This window comes from Rhamphochromis longiceps, linkage group LG6 (assembly GCF_057381845.1).
Source record: "Rhamphochromis longiceps isolate RC_006_pf linkage group LG6, R_longiceps_female_GT1.1, whole genome shotgun sequence".
NCBI classification, from domain to species: Eukaryota; Metazoa; Chordata; class Actinopteri; order Cichliformes; family Cichlidae; genus Rhamphochromis; species Rhamphochromis longiceps.
The window spans coordinates 45,802,621-45,816,421 of record NC_140562.1 but is presented as its reverse complement, the minus strand read 5'-3'; the positions used below and the strand labels follow the sequence as shown (position 1 = coordinate 45,816,421).

The window sequence follows — 13,801 nt, the reverse complement described above, 5'->3', positions numbered from 1 at the left end:
TTTGCCACTGCAGATATGTTGAATTCATTTTTGAACATGACCTCTGACTGTACGTATGCAGACCTCCCTCTTTTAAAGCAGGATAAAGAGCCCTGCATGCTGTCCCACGGAGGCTCTGCTCCACACTGAGAGGAAAACACCGGCAGGGTCTCGGTTTAAGGTTGCAGCTTTTAAATCTGCACACAAACGTTTCGTGACTGGACGGGATCACGCAGCGTGCACGCGCCCATTATCGGTATGCGTCCATTATCGGACACGTTTAACTGAACACACACTGATCTTTGTGGGACAAAGCCCTCCTGGGGCGGTTTGGGAAACTAACCGATTCCGGTAACCAACCAAAAAACAACAACCCACAAACAAAAGCAAGCACGGCTCTACGTGCACGTTTGCCCCGCTCAGGTAAACCTGGCACGTCTCAGGTGACCTGGCTGCGGACACACGTAAGCTTGCATGACAGGTAGCTGCTCACACCCACACAGAGCCGGCTGGAATGACTGAAATGTCACCCGCAGCTAGCCTGCTTAGCAGAGAGCGCAGCGAATACAGCATAAGGCGAAACTGCCATTTAAATATTACGCAATTCTCGCACATCCCGCTTGACATTGGGAAACGAACAGTAAAACCAGTACCGAGCACCGCATCTAGAAACAGTGGAATCAGAGCGTGAATTCGGCTATAACACGATTAGAGAAGAAGCGCTTACAAACACATAACATTATGTTACTTAATGAATGTGCGTCATTCTGCGTATTGAGCCCCGTGCGCGACAAGGCACATGCAAACTGCACCTAGCCTCCAAAAAGTTAAAAACATTACACAAAAACATACGTTTTATTGGCTTAAACCTATGCCGAATTAAACGAAAAACACTTTCTATCAAAGTAAACTACAACTTTTACTTTACTCTGACGATGTATTCACCGATAATCGATTTTAAGAACAATTTCCACATTCTCCAATGGACTTCGGTACAGCGCCTCTCCGTTCTGCTAGCAACCTCAACAATGAAACCCCTTGCGACCGAGAGGCTGCTTACCTGCAGCTCGGCCCGCTCCACCTCCCACTGGGCCCTCTCCACCTCGAAGCGGGCCCACTCATGCTGGAGAAAGTGTAAAATCCCCGGGATGCTGTACTGAGCCCGGGCCGCCTCTCCGCCGCCGTCCCCGGGCTGCGGAGCTTTAACGTTCCCCGCGCCGGGTAAGCCCGAGCTGCCGCTGGTGTTAAAGAAGACACCGGGGCCCGCCTGCTCATCCATGGCTGGACCGTGAGCGATGCGGGGCGGCTTCAGTCCGGTGCTGACTCCCGCTTCAGTGAAATATCCTCCGCAGGAAAATGCGGTCCATCAACCGAACAACTCCTGCTCGAGCCAGCTGTCAAAGCGGCGGAGAGTCGAGCTGCCGGAACGAACGCAGCAACCACATCCTGTCCGGATTTTCAAAATATAATAGCTGAAGCGCTCTTATTATTATTGTTGTTTTATTTATTAAAATAAACATTAAGTAAAAAATAAATAAACAGATCTGAATTCTGTTTGAATGTATTGGATGTATTTATTATTTTCCTGTTGATTTCAATATCAATTTAAATAGTAAGCATCCCCCATTCATAAACTGCTGTTAACTTTAGACTGGCCCAATATAAATAGACTCAAACGACAAAGATAATAATAATAATAATAATAATAATAATAATAATAATAATAATAATAATAATAATAATAATAATAATAATAATAATAATAAGAAGAAGAAGAAGAAGAAGAAGAAGAAGAATACAAAGAGACAATAACAGCAAAATAGGTTGGAAAACAGCACAAAAACTATACATTGGTCATCAGTGATCAGTTAGAATCATAAGTATTCTTTTACGGTCAGTAATTCATTTTTTTCTCCAACAGTCGATGTGAAACAATTCTAGAAATTCAAACTGCCCTGCCCTGAATGTTCCTGCATGGTTGGCTGGTGGCAGGTGATTGGCAGAGGAAGGTCCAAGTGAAGAAGAGCGCCTGTTACGTAGTCAGTTTGCTATGATTTACCTTGATCTGGTTCAGGTTTATGTACCCGGATGATGCTGAAGAGGAAAAGAAACACATTATTTTTCTAAAAGCTGGTTGTTACAGCAGCTAATTTTAAAGACTAGTCGCCTATAGAGCACAGTGGCTGAAGGCAGCCTTGGTTCCCTTCCATGGAGCATTCTCCCCTTGCTTGATTCTCTGCCCAGGACTCCTGCAAAGAAAAGTCTCAACCTCAGGAGGTTCACTGTGCGGTTACCCCCCTCCCCCAAGCTGTGTCATCAAGGTTACATTATAGAGGTCATGAGTTGTTAAGAACTCTGTCTTCTAAATATCTGATGTGATTAAATTTCAAGTTTTTAATCCATCATCCATCTGCTTCTCTGGCTGTGGCTCTCTGCGATGGCAGTTTAACGATCTAACCCAAGAGGCATCTGAGGCAGATGCTGAACCACCTAGGCACCTCAGCTCCTTTCAATGTGGAAGAGTAACAACTCTACCACAAGACAAAAACATGTGGTAACTGTGGTGAACAAATTCTGTCCTTAAAGAAAAACATTAAACATTTTCTAAATTCTCTCAGAGGCACATTATCAATAATCCTGTTTAATAACCAGGATGAGGGGTGGAGGGGGCTGTCTGCTGCCCTTGGGCCTAAAAGCTGCTGGGGCCGGCCCTGCTCCGCACTCTAACCTAATTCAATCGCGCTCATGCGGCCATGTGCTAATCAGCTGATGCGCTGCAGCCTCTATTTAACTCGCGCTCGCTCCGTAGCATGTGGACCCGGCTCTACGTCACGTACCATGGCGTCGCGCGAGAAAAGTCAGCCGCACAGCAAACCGTTCAAGCTGAGGAAGAGTTTAGGTAACCGGCACCGCCGCGAGCAGCAGCAACACTGATGTCCAGCAAACTCACTGTCTCTCTTCTGTCCACAGCAACGAGGAAACGGGAAGTGGCGGGCATCAGGGCCAAGTTCCCCAACAAGATCCCGGTAAGCGCGCGGTGGGGCTCACGCGGAGTCCGAGAAGGTGTGTTTTATGTTCTCACCCACTCACTGCGCCTTGCAGGTCATCATCGAGAGGTACGACAAGGAAAAGTATCTGCCTCCGCTGGACAAAACCAAGTTCCTGGTTCCGCAGGAGCTCACCATGACGCAGTTCCTCACCATCATCAGGTACCGGTACCTGCAAGCTTCACTGAACACATGCTGGAGTCCTTTAACACGAACTCGGAGCTCAACAATACTCACGCCTCAGTTCTACACTGAGGAGAAATGTTTTCCTGGTGAATTCATCAGTTAATGTTTATTTTAAAAATGAGAAGCTTTTATTCCAGAGTCTTATGCCCCCCCCCCCCCCGGAGCACAGGTGTTAAACTCCAGGCCTCGAGGGCCGGTGCCCTGCAGGTTTTAGATGTCCTTGATCCATCACAGCTGATTTAATGGCTAAACGACCTCCTCAACATGTCCTGAAGTTCTCCAGAGGCCTGGTAATGAACTCATCATGTGATTCAGGTGTGAAGCCCCAGGGTGATCTAAAACCTGCAGGACACCGGCCCTCGAGGCCTGGAGTTGGACACCCCTGACTTGGAGTCTTTTGCTCTTTCACTTTTATTGACCCCTTTGTTGTTGTTTATGCTTACACAGCAGGATCTGTGACGGCCATGATGGCCTGAGGAAGCTGCTGTGTAAACATGAAGTGACAGGATGTGTCTTAACAGTTAATCCATGTCTGTCAAACCTTAGACCTCTGTAATGTCTGCGAGAGTCTTTATCACTCAGTGATCTGACTCGAGCAGAGAGCGCACAGGCTGGCTGCTCAAGCCAATCGAGGAGCTCTGTCTACTCACAGAACCTGAGTTGCGTCCAGTAACTGTTTGTCATTTGGAACATTGAGTTTTCAGTAGTTGTAATCATGTGAACATAAAGACACGTATTGTAGTTTTATTTTAAGAACACAAAGGTCTGGTGTCTCAGCCTCGCTGCCCCACAATCGTACCCACTGACTGTAACGTCTGGGTGTCGATAAAGTTCTGTGGGAGTTTCCTGAGAAAGCTGCACACCAGCTCCACATGCTCAGGTTCACTGATGGGCTGATTTGGCTTTAGTGACTTGTCCTGATTGTCAGAAATGAGGCCTGGATATCAGACCTCAAGGGAAAGAGCAATTGGCTCATCTAACGGTTGGATGATTCCCCCTCAGAGTATGAATATAGACGCTGAAGCAAATCTTGTTGTGAGTGAATGAGTTTTGGGCTCTACTTAGAGTCTGATCAGAGGGTCAAAGTTGTGGCTTTAGGGGCAAATGTTTTGGATCGTCTCATGTTTTGTGGTACATGATCGTATCTTTACTGAAGCCGGTGCTCCAGCTGCAGTCGCTCATCATACACTTGCTCCTCAGTCTGACAAATGGAGCTTTTGCATAATCTTGGCTCTGACAGATGAATACCTGTACAAGCTTCACTTTGAACTCAGCCCTCGCTCAGTTTCCATGTGCTCCTCCCCCCAGTGTGAGCACGAATGCTTGAAATGCTCGAATCATAGCTGGAATCTGCACATGGCTGACGCGTGCTCGCCTCACTGAACAGCTGTGCTGGCGTCACTGTTGTGCTGATGCAGCTAACAGCCTGCAGGCTGACTCTGATTAATGGTGGCTCCTTCTGGCTCCTCCCCTCAGGAACCGCATGGCGCTGCTGCCCAGCCAGGCCTTCTACCTGCTCATCAACAACAGAGGGCTGGCGAGCATGTCGCTCACCATGGCTCAGGTGTACAAACAGCACCAGGATGAGGACGGCTTCCTCTACATGACCTACGCCTCGCAGGAGATGTTCGGACGATGAAGCTCGTCCTGCTTCAGGTTTTATTCCCGTTACAGGCTGCTCGCCTCAGCTGCTGTAAATACAAAAGAGTGTATATATTGTAATTTTTGTTCTACACGCTGATTGGACGAGATGGATTTTAATCGTGTTCATCCAATAAATATTTTGATGTTAAGGAATGCTGCTGGTTCATGATTTCTGCTTGTGGATGGAGACACTTGGACTCAGCACCACATGAATCGTTTCACCTTCTCACTGTGAATATTTGATACTTGAAGCTTTATAAAGAACTGTTTGTTTCCTGTTAACAGGAACTGGTTATAATTTCAGTCTTAGAGCTTGGTGTGGTTCCACTGTGTCCAGCAGAGGGCAGCATCACTGTACCAGGAGAGCAACATGACGGACAGGAGCTCTGCAGAAGATCAGAAACATAAGTGCAGACTGTTAATGAGAAATGATGAAGTAGAGCAGCATATAAACTGAACTGAAGCTGTAACCGATGTGATGATTCTGGTGGCTGACCTTGGCTCAAATAAGAGGGTGAAAGGTCACAAACAGAAGTCATCTGTATGTTTAAGGCATGGCTATTCAACTACGAAGTTAGTTGGGCCAGATTTTCAAACCGAGGAATTTATCTGGGATGTATGTATATGAAGCCAGTAAGCAGCAGATCATGATCAATTTCAAACCCACACAACTGTATTGGAAAACAAGTAAAAAAAATTTTTTTCATTCCTTTCCCCTGTAAATCTGGTGACCTCACAAATGCACACCAAAAGGTCCATTTAAACAAAAAAGGGAGCTATACCTAAACTATTTTTTGCACATTTGAAATAATAACAAACATTTTGATAATTCCCTTTAAAATTGAAATATTTTGCTGACCACTCACTGTTCCTGCCATGGATACAGACACGCTTCATATCCAGACCATTTTCCTGAAGAGCTTAAATCTTCTCAAACATTATTTGGCCAGCTGTGTGTCCCTCTAACAGTAGTAAGCTGAGCAATTTCCCATCCAAAAAACGGACATATACGCACAACTGTGCATTATCAGTTCTGTCTGATCTCCTGCTATAGACATTACATCAGTTTTCTTCAGGTCATCTAACAGCATTTCAAACTCATCTGACGCCAGAACTTCAACTCTACGAATATTTGAACTGTCCTACGGGAGTACGTTTTTAATAGCAGGTGTCACACTTTAATTTTTTCATCACTTTTCACCACATCCACCACGACCAGCATGCAGTATTTCAGTTTCAGAATCTGTGAAAGGCCTTTTCTTCTTCGCCAAGAAGCAAACACGAAGGGAAGATGCTGCCGTGCTGCTGTACAGCCCAAGAGAGATGCTGCCGCTCTCTTGGGCTGTACAGGACCCTCACCATGGTGTATACAGTGTTATATTAATATAACACTGTCTGCAAATATGATTAAAAAAAAAATCCACAATCTCAGGTTCCTCCTCCGTCAGAGAGGTGACATTCAACGTCCCACTTGTCAGTCTGGACAGCCACGACCACCACCCGACACACAATAACGTCATGAAAGTACATTTTAAAAAAGGGCAATGCAAACATGGCCAATAACTGTCATTATTGGCCATGTTTGCATTGCCAACCATCATTCTGATGATCTGCAAAATGATTTGATCTAAAGTATGATTAAAGTTCAGCCTGATTAATATAAACGTCACTGACAATTACTAATATATTGGAAAACCAAAATCCTTCCCACTCAGTTGTCTTTCTGTCCAACAGCTCCTTTTCTTGACTTGTAAGAGTTTGATGTAATGTGTGCTGGTCTGAGCCTGAGAGAAAACAAGTAAAAGTCTGTGGCTTTACAAGCTTTACAAAATTAAGCAGATGTGACACAATTTCAGTTTTTTGTTTTTACATTTTAATAAATAAGTAATGATAAATATATCAGAGCCACTCTCTTCTTAAAAATCAAAACCCCCCAAAAGAGTTAAATGAGTAACTGTTGGGCTACCTGGTTGTTGACCAGGTGTTTTGAACTTTTTATCTTGTTCTCATTATGGCCGCATTTTAAGGCCGATTACGTCACAGCGACGCGACGAAGGCTGTCCAAATTCGTAGACTCCTCCTTTTCCCCGAATTAGAAGGATGGGTCGGGTGTGTCCTTCGTGGCCCACCATATCCCAGAATTCATAGCTCGGCCCAGCCAAACTCCAGTTTCCAACAATGGCGGCCGCTACTAAGTTTTAAAGTTACTCATACTAATTATCATCAGGGGGTCCTTTTGTCCCTCTGTGGGGGGAAACTCCCACTAGGTTTATATCTGGGACTCTCCACCATTTGACCTTAGAACTGAAGAAGCTTCTCGGACGAGAGGTGAAACGTCTTCAAGCAACTTAAAGAAGTCCAGACGCTTTTCTTTGCAAGCTCCTTTGACTACGATGACCTGGATGACTGAGAACCATCAGACATTTCTCCGATTCCAAACCCCAGCAGCTGTCTATTGTAAGTTTTGTGTCTACTAAAATAAAAATAAAAGCGTTCCAACATCTCACTTTTTTTTTTATTCAGGCATACAGTACATGCATACTATTTTTATTAATAGAGATTATGCTTGTGTTTCAGTCATGTAGTGATTGTGCTTAACTGTATGAAGCTTATTAAACATTATGAATAAGATGACATGAGAATTTTGCTAAAGTGCTTGAGATACTTTTTTAAATTATCTTTTTTCTTTAAAAAAATCTACTACATCATGTATAATTTTCTTCATGTCATGTGTAATTTCCATTGGAAATACTAGTCACAGTTAAATTAAGAGGGGAAGTAAAAACTCCGAAACGGAGATGTCATCAAGTGTGTCTGACTTCCTGCCACACAATATATGCTTACAACCACATTTCCTGGTTATCCAAAGCTCATCTCCCCACACGCGTGTATGGCTTAACTTTAATGGTTCACCATATGCAAGCACAGAATCCGAGAAGCTTCTTCACACAAATGGCCGGGGGTGGACATCCCTCAGAAGATAAGGACACCAGAGTCTCACATGGAATGTGCCTGCAGTTAAACAGCTACAGCTAATTACCTCCCCCAGCATCACAGATGTGTAGAGGATAGGGTTGCCAACCGTCCCTTGAAAAACTGAATCGTCCCGTATTTCGAAACAAAAGTACACGTCCCGTATTGAGCTAATAAGGGACGCACTTTGTCCCGTAATACAGTGAGAATCAAAAGTAGTCTATAACTTTTAATGGAATTAACGCTTTGTTTGAAAACATAATTCCCAGCCCCTCTCCTGCTTTGTGACCAATGAGCTGACAGCACACTTATGACAATTCGAGTATGACAATTCAGATTACCGCTCATCTCATTGGTCGAGGAAAGGTCGCTTATGGAGAAAATACCGGAAGACAACAGATGACCACAACAACCTAACCCTAACGCCGACACTGCGGTGCAAGTCTCGGATGACAGTACACCTAAAGCTGGGCAGACACTGTGCGATTTTTTCAGTATTCAGCTCCTGCTCAAACTGCACGATTGACTCGCAGGGGTTAGAAGTTCATAGGTCACGATGTACTCTCACACTATACGGCCCGATGCTCTGATGCGACCTGAGTGCTCACACTGTGCCTCCATAACGTGAAGGTTATAACAGAAAATCTGTCGCTCGCTCTCTGTCTTTCACTCACACAGACACACAGACCACCATCAACTTTGCTAAACTGCTAATGAAAAACATTGATCAGGCAGCTGTGATTAACCCTTGTGCTCCCCTTCGGGGCAGCCCCAGACCCCGGGGGTCCCAGAGTACCCCACCCTCAGTAGAGACGGGTGAATGAAAATGAAAAAATCCCCAGAACGATCATTTGGGGTCGTCGAGTGCCCCAGAGCGATTCTAATGGGTTTCGTCAGGGGATCGGGAAAGAAAATGTAGCACTTGGGGGCCACGCACAAAAGCTGCTGCGGCAGCGTGGGGGTTATTGATACCCCAGTACATGAAAATGAAGCATAATCACAATAATGATAATAATGATAATAATAATACTCCTTGAATCGCTACCTTATCGTGGTGGAGGGGTTTGTGTGTCACAGGGATCCCAGGGGCTATGTTGTCTGGGGGCTATTGCCCCCTGGTAGGGTCTCCCATGGCAAATTGGCCCTGGGTGAGGGACCAGACAAAGAGCGATTCATAAGACCCTTATGAAAAGGACACCGAGGGAACAGTTTACCCTGCCCGGGATAGGGTTACCGGGGCCCCGCCCTGGAGCCAGGCCCGGGGAGGGTGCCTGAGGGCGAGCGTCTGGTGGCCGGGCCTTAGTCCATGGGGCCCGGCCGGGCACAGCCCGAAGAGGAGACATGGGCCCATCCTCCCGCAGGCCCACCACCCGCAGGAGGCGCCATAGGGGTCGGGTGCATTGTGTGCCGGGTGGCGGGCAGGAGCGGAGGCCCTGGCGGACTGACCCCCGGCTGCCAAGACTGGCAATAGGGACATGGAATGTCACCTCTCTGGTGGGGAAGGAGCCTGAGTTAGTGCGTGAGGTTGAGAGGTACCGGCTAGATATAGTCGGGCTCACCTCTACACATGGCTTGGGCTCTGGAACCAGTCTCCTGGAGAGGGGCTGGACTCTGTCTCAGTCTGGAGTTGCCCTTGGTGAGAGGCGGCGGGCTGGGGTGGGTATCCTAATATCCCCTCGGCTTGCTGCCGGTACGTTGGGGTTTTTCCCGGTGGACGAGAGGGTTTGTTCCCTGCGCCTTAGGGTCGGGGAACGGGTCCTGACTGTCATCTGCGCTTATGCGGCGAGTGGCAGTTCAGAGTACTCAGCCTTCTTAGAGTCCCTGGGGGGGGGGGTGCTGGAGGGTGCTCCACCTGGAGACTCTGTTGTCCTGCTGGGAGACTTCAATGCTCACGTGGGTAACGACAGCGAGACCTGGAGGGGCGTGATTGGGAGGAACGGCCTCCCTGATCTGAACCCGAGCGGTGCTTTGTTATTGGACTTCTGTGCTAATCACAGTTTGGCCATAACGAACACCCTGTTCGAACATAAGAGTGTCCATAAGTGCACGTGGCACCAGGACGCTCTAGGCCGTAGGTCGATGATCGATTTTGTAATTGTATCAGCAGACCTGCGACCATATGTTCTGGACACTCGGGTAAAGAGAGGGGCTGAGCTGTCAACTGATCACCACCTGGTGGTGAGTTGGATCAGGTGGCGGGGGAAGACGCTGGACAGACCTGGTGCACCTAAACGCGTAGTGAGGGTGTGCTGGGAACGTCTAGCAGAGGCCCCAGTCCGCGAGATCTTCAACGCACACCTCCGGCAGAGCTTCAACAGCATTCCGAGGAAGACTGGGGACATTGAGTCCGAATGGACCATGTTCAGCGTCTCCATTGCCGAAGCTGCTGCATTGAGCTGCGGCCGCAAGGTGGTTGGTGCCTGCCGTGGTGGTAATCCCCGAACCAAATGGTGGACACCAGAGGTGAAGGGAGCCACTAGGCTGAAGAAGGAGTCCTATCGGGCTTGGTTAGCCTGTGGGACTCCGGCGGCAGCCGACAGGTATCGACAGGCCAAGCGGAATGCGGCTCGAGCAGTGGTTGAAGCAAAAACTCGGGTGTGGGAGGAGTTCGGAGAGGCCATGGAAAAAGACTTTCGGACTGCCTCGAAGAGATTCTGGCAAACCGTCAGACGTCTCAGGAGGGGAAAGCGGTGCTCTACCTGCACTGTGTATAGTGCTGGCGGAGCGCTGCTGACGTCGACTGAGAAAATTGTCAGGCGGTGGAAGGAATACTTCGAGGACCTCCTTAATCCCACTGACACGTCTTCCGAGGAGGAAGCAGAGTCTGGGGATGAGGGGAATGACCCGCCAATTTCCGGGGGCGAGGTCACTGAGGCAGTTAAACAACTCCTTGGTGGCAGAGCCCCTGGTGTTGATGAGGTCCGCCCCGAGTTCCTGAAGGCTCTGGACGTTGTAGGGCTGTCCTGGTTGACACGCCTCTGCAATGTTGCGTGGAGATCAGGGGCAGTACCTGTGGACTGGCAGACCGGGGTGGTGGTCCCCATCTTTAAGAAAGGGGACCGGAGGGTGTGTTCCAACTACAGGGGGATCACACTCCTCAGCCTCCCTGGGAAAGTCTATGCCAGGGTGCTGGAAAGGAGAGTTCGTCCGTTAGTCGAACCTCGGATACAGGAGGAACAATGCGGTTTTTGTCCTGGTCACGGAACACTGGACCAGCTCTTTATCCTCTCCAGGATACTTGAGGGTGCATGGGAGTTTGCCCAACCAGTCTACATGTGTTTTGTGGACTTGGAGAAGGCATTCGACCGTGTCCCTCGGGGTGTCCTATGGGAGGTGTTGCGGGAATATGGGGTGTCTGGCCCATTGCTACGGGCCATTTGATCCCTATACAACCGTTGCAAGAGCTTGGTTCGCATTGCCGGCAATAAGTCGGACTCGTTCCCGGTGGGTGATGGGCTCCGCCAGGGCTGCCCTTTGTCACCGGTTCTGCTCATAATTTTTATGGACAGGATTTCTAGGCGCAGCCAAGTGGCGGAGGGCTTTCGCTTTGGTGGCCTCAGAATCTCATCTCTGATTTTTGCAGATGATGTGGTTCTGTTGGCTTCATCGGGTGAGGGCCTCCAGCTCGCACTGGAACGGTTCACAGCCGAGTGTGAAGCAGCGGGAATGAGGATCAGCACCTCCAAATCTGAGGCCATGGTTCTCAGCCGGAAAAGGGTGGAGTGCCCACTCCGGGTCGGGGATGAGTTCCTGCCCCAAGTGGAGGAGTTCAAGTATCTCGGGGTCTTGTTCGCGAGTGATGGGAGAAGGGAGCCGGAGATCGACAGACGGATTGGGGCTGCAGCTGCAGTAATGCGGATGCTGCACCGGTCCGTCGGGGTGAAGAGGGAGCTGAGTGTAAAAGCGAAGCTCTCAATTTACCGGTCGGTCTACGTCCCTACCCTCACCTATGGCCACGAGCTGTGGGTAGTGACCGAAAGAACGAGATCGCGGATACAAGCGGCAGAAATGAGCTTCCTCCGAAGGGTGGCTGGCCTCTCCCTTAGAGATAGGTTGAGAAGTTCGGCCATCCAGGAGGGGCTCAGAGTAGAGCAGCTGCTGCTCCACATCGAAAGGAGCCAGCTGAGGTGGTTCGGGCATCTGACAAGGATGCCCCCTGGGCCCCTCCTGGGTGAGGTGTTCCAGGCATGTCCCACCGGGAGGAGGCCCCGGGGCAGACCCAGGACACGCTGGAGAGATTATATCTCTCGGCTGGCCTGGGAACGCCTTGGTGTTCCCCCGGATAAGCTGGAGGAGGTGGCTGGGGAGAGGGAGGTCTGGGCCTCTTTGCTTAGGCTGCTGCCCCCACGACCCGGCCCCGGACAAAGCGGATGAGGATGGATGGATGGATGGATGGATGATAATAATAATAATAAGAAGAAGAATACAACACACAGACGCTTCTGAGTTTTATTTTATTTTATTTGAAATTACACTCACGATACAACTGAGGCAATCTGGAAGGCAAAATAAAAGTCAACAACGGGGTTGAATCAGCCTTTCAAGACAAACGAATCTCAGTAGATATGTCAAGAACAGGTTTACATGAAAAAAAGGTTTACATGAAAAAATATCAACAAACTGTCCGTGTTTCAGGCGCTCGGTGCTGTACAGCGCCTCCTGTGGACGAACGTCATAGAGCCTGCCCGAAACTAGGAGAAAAATTGAAACGGGAGTGGCAGCCACACAGGGAAATGATGACCTATCCAGGCCATACCATCCGCCACGGTGCCGACCTTGACGTCGTCCGCTTCCATGTTGCGGGCGATCAGGAGACGCTGAATGGAAGGAATGAAACGAGGTGTGAGGAGTCTTTTCCTGATGCTGTAATAATGTTCAGCGTAAAAGTCATCGTCCAAGACTCGCAGACACTCGTGTTGTCTCTGGCTGGGGTGATTGGTCTTGCACTCGTTGCACGCTTCGGTGCGGTACTCGTTGATCACTCTGGCCCAGAGCTCACCTTTCCCTGGGCTTAAAGCTCCTTAATTACTGATGAGAGTCAGCTGCACAAAAGGGAAAGGCGGCACCTCAGGCAGAAGAGGTGGTGGGACACGCCCACACAGGCACCTTCAGGAGGAGGCCCTGCTAGGGCCGTAACACATAACACAACTTTATAAATATAAACATTTTAATATTGCATACTCTGTATATATTCCCACTGTGACAGTGTTGTAACTACTTGCACTTTATATTCTGACTACACCCACTCATAAGCTACATATGCACTTGTTTTACTTTACTATTTTCTATCTCAGAGTGAAGTCTATTCTTTATTTTAGTTAGTTTTTATTTAGTCGTGTGAGAGGAACCGGCAAAGTGAGAGTTTCATTGCTCTGCGTAACCACTTGTGTTTTGCGGTGTATATGAAAATAAACATCTTGAATCTTGAATGTTGAAGCTGAAGAGCAGGACAACCAATCATCAAATCAACATTTCATGAATGTTGAAAGAGTTGCAAATAGATGATCTGAATGTGACAAAACCGAGGAGAAAACAAAGGCTGATGAGCTCATTTTTGTTCATGTGAGATTTGTGTGCTCAGTGTTTGTATATAATTTCAGTTCACCCAGTTTTCTACCTTTCCTGTCTTTGTGTTCGCAGGTTCTCTTTGAGGTTTGTGACTTCTGTTTGTTGCAGTAGTGGTAGTAGTAACGGCCATGCAATTTTGTATGTAGCAGAGGTATGACCATATTTCATGCTCATTGGCTGCAGGAGGAGGAAATGTGTATGTGTACATTTCCTGATTTGGTATTCGCACTTCTGCACCCTTTGTTTCGCACTTCTGCTGCTCAACTCATAAAACCCGGAAATATTCAGCTGCAGGAGCATCAACGAAAGCTTCAGTCCACGTAAGTCTAAAAGACGTTTCTTTTTGTTTGACAGAACAACACTGAAAGTTTTATCTAACCAATCTGACACTGAGATAAAATCAG

The 13,801-nt window shown here is 48.0% G+C and overlaps 2 protein-coding genes across 3 annotated transcripts in view; one reads left to right on the top strand and one right to left on the bottom strand.

Moving 5' to 3' along the window:
* LOC146668910 (striatin-like) overlaps positions 1-1,401 on the bottom strand; it is a 32,595-nt gene extending 31,194 nt beyond the window's left edge. For both annotated transcript variants that reach the window (XM_085408187.1, XM_085408189.1), the window contains exon 1: positions 1,040-1,401. In XM_085408187.1, the coding sequence (XP_085264313.1) occupies positions 1,040-1,258 (219 nt within the window). In that variant the 5' untranslated portion in view covers positions 1,259-1,401. The remainder of the gene's footprint in view (positions 1-1,039) is intronic.
* Positions 1,402-2,705: 1,304 nt separating this feature from the next.
* Positions 2,706-5,005, top strand: map1lc3c (microtubule-associated protein 1 light chain 3 gamma). Its single transcript, XM_085408245.1, has 4 exons — positions 2,706-2,878; positions 2,950-3,005; positions 3,082-3,188; positions 4,689-5,005. The coding sequence occupies exons 1-4, from the start codon at positions 2,725-2,727 to the stop codon at positions 4,849-4,851; spliced, it is 480 nt and encodes a 159-aa protein (XP_085264371.1). The 5' UTR covers positions 2,706-2,724; the 3' UTR covers positions 4,852-5,005.
* Positions 5,006-13,801: the final 8,796 nt, after the last annotated feature.

Coding starts and splice junctions, on each gene's coding strand:
- map1lc3c (XM_085408245.1), top strand. CDS start 2,725: ATGCGGCCATGTGCTAATCAGCTGATGCGCTGCAGCCTCTATTTAACT. Junction 3,006..3,081: donor AGTTCCCCAACAAGATCCCG/GTAAGCGCGCGG, acceptor TGCGCCTTGCAG/GTCATCATCGAGAGGTACGA. Junction 3,189..4,688: donor CAGTTCCTCACCATCATCAG/GTACCGGTACCT, acceptor TCCTCCCCTCAG/GAACCGCATGGCGCTGCTGC.